Source organism: Stigmatopora argus, chromosome 9, assembly GCF_051989625.1.
Source record: "Stigmatopora argus isolate UIUO_Sarg chromosome 9, RoL_Sarg_1.0, whole genome shotgun sequence".
In the NCBI taxonomy this organism is placed as follows: Eukaryota; Metazoa; Chordata; class Actinopteri; order Syngnathiformes; family Syngnathidae; genus Stigmatopora; species Stigmatopora argus.
This window is the reverse complement of record NC_135395.1, coordinates 19,170,142-19,177,745: the sequence shown is the minus strand read 5'-3', so window position 1 is coordinate 19,177,745 and position 7,604 is coordinate 19,170,142. Positions and strand designations below refer to the sequence as shown.

At 37.1% G+C, this 7,604-nt stretch overlaps 1 protein-coding gene across 7 annotated transcripts; it reads right to left on the bottom strand.

Moving 5' to 3' along the window:
* Positions 1-8: 8 nt before the first annotated feature.
* LOC144082705 (peptidyl-prolyl cis-trans isomerase FKBP3-like) lies at positions 9-6,494 on the bottom strand. Of its 7 annotated transcripts, XM_077610005.1 has the most exons (9): positions 6,451-6,494; positions 2,662-2,788; positions 2,381-2,476; positions 1,639-1,713; positions 1,131-1,214; positions 772-804; positions 432-541; positions 172-232; positions 9-91 (listed from the first exon to the last, which is right to left on the bottom strand). In XM_077610005.1, exons 1-7 carry the CDS (start codon positions 6,477-6,479, stop codon positions 449-451), a joined length of 537 nt encoding a protein of 178 aa, XP_077466131.1. In that variant the 5' UTR covers positions 6,480-6,494; the 3' UTR covers positions 9-91; positions 172-232; positions 432-448. The 7 variants fall into 7 exon arrangements, 6 of the variants coding, with proteins under 6 accessions (XP_077466131.1, XP_077466132.1, XP_077466129.1 ...); XR_013303309.1 differs by lacking the exons at positions 2,662-2,788; positions 6,451-6,494 and adding an exon at positions 1,448-1,557 and having other exon boundaries at positions 176-232; positions 772-871; positions 1,105-1,214; positions 2,381-2,647; XM_077610006.1 differs by lacking the exon at positions 6,451-6,494 and having other exon boundaries at positions 1,651-1,713; positions 2,662-2,951.
* Between the last annotated feature and the right edge of the window lie 1,110 nt (positions 6,495-7,604).

Below are 7,604 nucleotides of genomic sequence, written 5' to 3'. Positions count from 1 at the left end.
TGCAAATGTACATTTCAAGAACTTTTATTTTTCCACATAAGCCAGCTAGCATTTCAATGTGTTCATGGACAAAGAATCTCTTCTTGGCATTCTGGAAAATAAAAAAAGAGGGTCAACACACAATAGACTAAGTCCAGGATTAGTTAAGTAAAAAAAAAAGTTATGTTTTACCAACATCAGAAAGGCTCTCTTTTCCTCAGTCAGCAGGCCTCCATCACACAATATTAAAGGCCTAGGAGGAAAAAATATTAGGTGACTTAAAAATGTCTTTATAAGAGGGATCTCCAACTGCAGTCCTCAGGGGCCCCAGTCCAGTTTATTTTCCATGTCCTCCATCACACCTTGATCATGTGGTGGGAGATATGGAAAGCATACTGGATAGGGACCCTGAGGACCAGAGTTGGAGACACCTGCTCTATAATGACAAGTACCTGAGGGGATGTTGCTGTCAAAAAGTGTGCCGTCCACCAATGTCACCCTTTTTGGGGAAGTTTGTCTGGTCATCTTTCTTCAGCGTTGATTTGGTCAACTTGGGTGGACACTTTAGAGAAGCAACATACACAATGAGTAGGTTTAGTACCCATTACAAGAAAATAAATAACCAACTGCAGTCCTTGAGGGCCCCAGTCCAGTTTATTTTCCATGTCCTCCATCACACCTTAATCAGGATCTTGATCATTTGATTCAAATGTGGTGGGAGATATGGAAAGCATACTGGATAGGGACCCTGAGGACCAGAGTTGGAGACACCTGCTCTATAATGACAAGTACCTGAGGGGATGTTGCTGTCAAAAAGTGTGCCGTCACCCTTTTTGGGGAAGTTTGTCTGGTCATCTTTCTTCAGCGTTGATTTGGTCAACTTGGGCGGACACTGAAGAGAAGCAAGATACACAATGAGTAGGTTCAGTACACATTACAAGAAAATAAATAACCTCCAACTGCAGTCCTTGAGGGCCCCAGTCCAGTTTATTTTCCATGTCCTCCATCACACCTTAATCAGGATCTTGATCATTTGATTCAAATGTGGTGGGAGATATGGAAAGCATACTGGATAGGGACCCTGAGGACTAGAGTTGGAGACACCTGCTCTATAATGACAAGTACCTGAGGGGAAGTTGCTGTCAAAAAGTGTGCCGTCCACCAATGTCACCCTTTTTGGGGAAGTTTGTCTGGTCATCTTTCTTCAGCGTTGATTTGGTCAACTTGGGTGGACACTGAAAAAAAGCAAGATACACAATGAGTAGGTTCAGTACACATTACAAGAAAATAAATAACCTCCAACTGCAGTCCTTGAGGGCCCCAGTCCAGTTTATTTTCCATGTCCTCCATCACACCTTAATCAGGATCTTGATCATTTGATTCAAATGTGGTGGGAGATATGGAAAGCATACTGGATAGGGACCCTGAGGACTAGAGTTGGAGACACCTGCTCTATAATGACAAGTACCTGAGGGGATGTTGCTGTCAAAAAGTGTGCCGTCCACCAATGACACCCTTTTTGGGGAAGTTTGTCTGGTCATCTTTCTTCAGCGTTGATTTGGTCAACTTGGGCGGACACTGAAGAGAAGCAAGATACACAATGAGTAGGTTTAGTACACATTACAAGAAAATAAATAACCTGAAACACTTGGGTCCTACATCGTCCACAACCTTTGCCTTGACTTCTTGACAGCTGTCACCTCTTCCACCGTGTACATCCGTGGCTTTAAACCTCTACAAAACACAGCATGATTATAGAATTGCTCATTTAACCAATTTGACCAGTGGTCCGCAAACTATTCCAGAAAGGGCAGTGGAGGGTGCAGGTTTTCATTCCAATCTGGTATCCTAGTAGTACAATCACTGGATTGCATTCAAGTGATTCTTTTTTTCAGCAGAAACCTCATTGGTTAAACTGTTAATGTTGGATCTGTTGGAACCAAAATCTGCACCCACAGGAGCCCTCGAGGACCAGTTTGGAGACCTATAATGAGGGAAAATTGTTATTTTATCATATGTTTAAACTCAAGTGAAAAATGGCCCCTGCACTTTTGTTGACTGAATGCCTCAAACGCATTTAAAATAAATAATAAAAATGAAAAGGTCCAAGCCCTGAGGTCTTCCTTTAAGAAAGTGAAGGGAAATGTCTATATTCTATAAAAGTGTACCGTTTATTCCTTACACTTCCACTGATGGCATTTATGTGGGTGTGAGTTATCCACACAAGTTGTTGCTATTTAAAAAAATAATCAATGCCAAGCCAGTTAGTGTTTTCATTCAAAATTGGAATGTACCATAATGAAAAACAAGCTAATTTAGCAAAGCCGTGAATACCGAACGCTGATTTAATGATTACACGGATATAGTAAATAGAAACTACTATTTAAAAAAAATGACTCACTTTGCTGACAAACAGCTCGTTATGACCAAGTTGCTCCTTTTTGGCTGTTATGGCCCCATTCTTGATGTTTCCCAGCAATCCGTGTTCGTTGAGGAACTGAAACACACAATGGAATGAAACATTAAGAGCTGTAGGTAACGCAATGTAGCCAATTTGTTTGCAAACATTTTACTGTCTGCATCCACGTTGGGCCACATCACGCGATCGAAGCATGCTACTACCGTCATAAAGCACTCTTCAAATGAGAACTGGGGCTTCGAAATCCCCAAATGACAACGTACCGTGTCCTGTGAGAACTTTATCGGGTCTTTCTTCGGTAAATCGTCACTTCTGAGCTGCCTGCAGTCTACCAAAGGACTGGCAGCTGGCTCATTTGCCATTTTGAAGGGTGGAGCCGACCTTTGAACTCTGACATGGGTAATACGTATCAAAAATAGACACATAAAAGTACATTGTTTTCATAATACTAACGTGTATTATGCGACACATATAAAAATGCATCAATAATAACCTCATACAATTGAAATATTATTTAGGAATATAGCCACATTTTACTTACCCAAAATATTTTTTTTTTGTACATAAAATCCATCCACCTTTGTTTCCTTCTACCCTAATGCGGATAAAGCGGTTCAGAAAATGAGATGAAATGAGACTATACATTTACTTATTTTACATGATCATTTAAAAAAAAGTCTTAGTATACATGGTCATTTTTAAAGCCTTACTATACATGGTTTTGTTTTTAAGAAAAAATCCTTACTAATCATGATCATTTTTCATTTTCATACAGTTTTTTTTAAAGAAAAAAGCTTTACACGGTCATTTTTTTAAGAAAAATGACTCACTATACATGGTCTTTAAAAAAAGCCTTACAATACATGGTCATTTAAAAAAAAATCCTTACTATACCTGTTCATTTATTTAAAAAATCACGTCGCCCAATTTCAAATAGCAACAGTTTTACTACCTCATCATCAGCCCAGCATCTCATATCACCCCGATGGCTAGAGATAGAAACAAATTGAGTAACAAGCCACTAACTGAAAGAAATTCCAGTGAAATAAATCACAGCATATCATTGTAAGTCCCTAATAGAATGCTTTGGGACGATTTCACGATCACTAACTCGTTGCTTTTTTACCTGCTGTCGACTTTATTTTTGGTTTTGAACAACAACTCAATGAATACCTAAACTCTATTTTTATTATCATCAATTTGTTGCAATGCTGTCAAAACCAAGCACAACAGTAAAGAAAACCTCTTTGGGGCACAATTACAACAAGTGTAAATGTTAGCCACTCTTGTTTATCCACGTCCGGTCAGAATCAAACAGTTCCAAAATAACTGCAGTGTCTTAAAAAGCCTTACTATACTATGTCGTTTTGTAAGAAAAAAAGCCTTACTATACTATGTCGTTTTTAAAGAAAAATAGCCTTACTATACTATGTCATTTTTAAGGAAAAGAAAGCCTTACTATACTATGTCATTTTGAAGAAAAAAGCCTTACTATACTATGTCGTTTTTTAAGAAAAAAAGCCTTACTATACTATGTCGTTTTTTTTTAAGAAAAAAGCCTTACTATACTATGTCGTTTTTTTAAGAAAAAAGCCTAACTATACTATGTCGTTTTTTTAAGAAAAAAGCCTTACTATACTGTGTCGTTTTTAAGAAATAAAGCCTTACTATACTATGTCGTTTTTTTAAGAAAAAAAAGCCTTACTATACAATATCGTTTTTTAAGAAAAAAAGGCTTCCTCTACTATGTCGTTTTTCAAGAAAAAAAGCCATGCTATACTATGTCGTTTTTTAAGAAAAAAAGCCATACTATACTATGTCGTTTTTAAAAGGAAAAAAGCCATACTATACTATGTCGTTTTTAAAGACAAAAAAGCCTTACTATAAAAAGCCTTACTATACATGGTCTTTTTTAAACAAAAAAGCCTTACTTTACATGGTCTTTTTTGTAAATAAAAAGCCTTACTATACTGTGTCGTCTTAAAAGAAAAAAGCCTATACTATGTTGTTTTTTAAGAAAAAAGCCTTACAATACTATGTCGTTTTTTTTAAGAAAAAAGCCTTACTATACTATGTCGTCTTTTAAGAAAAACGCTTTACTGTACATGGTCGTTTTTTTTAAATAAAAAAGCCTTACTATACATGGTCATTTTTTAATAAAAAACCTTAATATACATGGTCATTTTTAAAGAAAAAAGCCTGACTATATATACATAGTATTTATTTTTTAAACAAATAAAAGCTTTACTTTACATAGACCACTTTTTTAAAAAGAAAAAGCCTTACGATGTCCAGCCATTCAAGTCATTTTGCATGCCAGCTTTACGTTTGTACCAAATCTCGGGGTATTCTTTGCTCAGTTATGAAGCACGTCTAATAAGATGAATAAATATTTGACATTATCGTCGACAAGGAAAAAGAGTGTCTCAAATTGTTTATTGAGGTAATTAAAAGGATAAATATAACTTCCAATCACATCATTTCAGAAGACACTGTGGTCCAGTGGCAAGAACAATGGGTTGAAATTGAAGTTGGACACAAGTTCAAATCTGGAGTGAGTTCAAGTCCACTCTTTGCAATTCTCAAATTGTTTATTGAGGTAATGAAAAGGATAAATATAACTTCCAATCACTTCATTTCAGAAGTCACTGTGGTCCAGTTGCAAAGACAAACGGTCAGAACTGCTGGTGGACTCAAGTTCAAATCAGGAGTGAGTTCAATTCCAGTCTTTGCAATTCTCAAATTGTTTATTGAGGTAATGAAAAGGATAGATATAACTTCCAATCTCATCATTTTAGATTTTGATTTGAACTTGAGTCCACCTGAAGTTCTGACCCATTGTCTTTGCCACTGCACCACAGTGAAGTTGGAAGTTGTATTTATCCTTTTCATTACCTCAATAAACAATTTGAGAATTGCAAAGACTGGAATTGAACTCATTCCTGATTTGAACTTGAGTCCTCCAGCAGTTCTGACCGTTTGTCTTTGCAACTGGACCACAGTGACTTCTGAAAAGAGGTGATTGGAAGTTATATTTATCCTTTTCATTAACTCAAAAAACAATTTGAGAATTGCAAAGAGTGGAATTGAACTCATTCCTGATTTGAACTTGAGTCCACCAGCAGTTCTGACCGTTTGTCTTTGCAACTGGACCACAGTGACTTCTGAAATGATGTGATTGGAAGTTATATCTATCCTTTTCATTACCTCAATAAACAATTTGAGAATTGCAAAGAGTGGAATTGAACTCACTCCTGATTTGAACTTGAGTCCACCTGAAGTTCTGACCCATTGTCTTTGCCACTGGACCACAGTGACTTCTGAAATGAAGTGATTGGAAGTTATATCTATCCTTTTCATTACCTCAATAAACAATTTGAGAATTGCAAAGAGTGGAATTGAACTCATTCCTGATTTGAACTTGAGTCCACCAGCAGTTCTGACCGTTTGTCTTTGCAACTGGACCACAGTGACTTCTGAAATGATGTGATTGGAAGTTATATCTATCCTTTTCATTACCTCAATAAACAATTTGAGAATTGCAAAGAGTGGAATTGAACTCACTCCTGATTTGAACTTGAGTCCACCGGCAGTTCTGACCGATTGTCTTTGCAACTGGACCACAGTGACTTCTGAAATGAAGTGATTGGAAGTTATATTTATCCTTTTCATTACCTCAATAAACAATTTGAGAATTGCAAAGAGTGGAATTGAACTCATTCCTGATTTGAACTTGAGTCCACCTGAAGTTCTGACCCATTGTCTTTGCCACTGCACCACAGTGAAGTTGGAAGTTGTATTTATCCTTTTCATTACCTCAATAAACAATTTGAGAATTGCAACGAGTGGAATTGAACTCACTCCTGAATGCTGTCGAAACGATCTAAATGCTGTCTAAATGCTGTTGAAACTATCTAAATGCTGTCTAAATGCTGTTGAAACGATCTAAATGCTGTCTAAATGCTTGTCAAGTCAACTATGGAGAAGATATGTCTACCCCTCCTCCAGACCAACAGGTGGCAGAAAGGAAAACTCAATCAGACTCTCCTCACCTCATTTCCTGCCTGAGGTCATAGGTCATGAACCAGGATATAAATTCAGTAGGCCAGCCTTGAAAGAAGACAGGCAAAAAAGGTCAGTAGTCCAGCTTTGGAAGAAGACATGCAAAAAAAAAAAAGGAACAAGAACTTACCCTTCAGACCCGAGTTGTTACTGCTGTGAAACGATCGGGGCCCCTTTTCAAGTTTGGGGCAAAATTTGAAGAAAAGTAGAGATAACTTGACAATGCTGTTGAAACGATCTAAATGCTGTTGAAACGATCTAAATGCTGTCTAAATGCTGTCAAAGCGATCTAAATGCTGTCTAAATGCTGTCGAAACCATCTAAATGCTGTCTAAATGCTGTCGAAACGATCTAAATGCTGTCTAAATGCTGTTGAAACGATCTAAATGCTGTCTAAATGCTGTTGAAACGATCTAAATGCTGTCTAAATGCTGTTGAAACGATCTAAATGCTGTCGAAACGATCTAAATGCTGTCGAAACGATCTAAATGCTGTCGAAACGATCTAAATGCTGTCGAAACGATCTAAATGCTGTCGAAACGATCTAAATGCTGTCGAAACGATCTAAATGCTGTCTAAATGCTGTTGAAACGATCTAAATGCTGTTGAAACGATCTAAATGCTGTTGAAACGATCTAAATGCTGTCTAAATGCTGTCGAAACCATCTAAATGCTGTCTAAATGCTGTCGAAACGATCTAAATGCTGTCTAAATGCTGTCGAAACGATCTAAATGCTGTCTAAATGCTGTTGAAACGATCTAAATGCAGTCTAAATGCTGTTGAAACGATCTAAATGCTGTTGAAACGATCTAAATGCTGTTGAAACGATCTAAATGCTGTCTAAATGCTGTTGAAACGATCTAAATGCTGTTGAAACGATCTAAATGCTGTTGAAACGATCTAAATGCTGTTGAAACGATCTAAATGCTGTTGAAACGATCTAAATGCTGTTGAAACGATTTAAATGCTGTTGAAACGATCTAAATGCTGTTGAAACGATCTAAATGCTGTCTAAATGCTGTTGAAACGATCTAAATGCTGTTGAAACGATCTAAATGCTGTTGAAACGATCTAAATGCTGTTGAAACGATCTAAATGCTGTTGAAACGATCTAAATGCTGTTGAAACGATCTAAATGCTGTC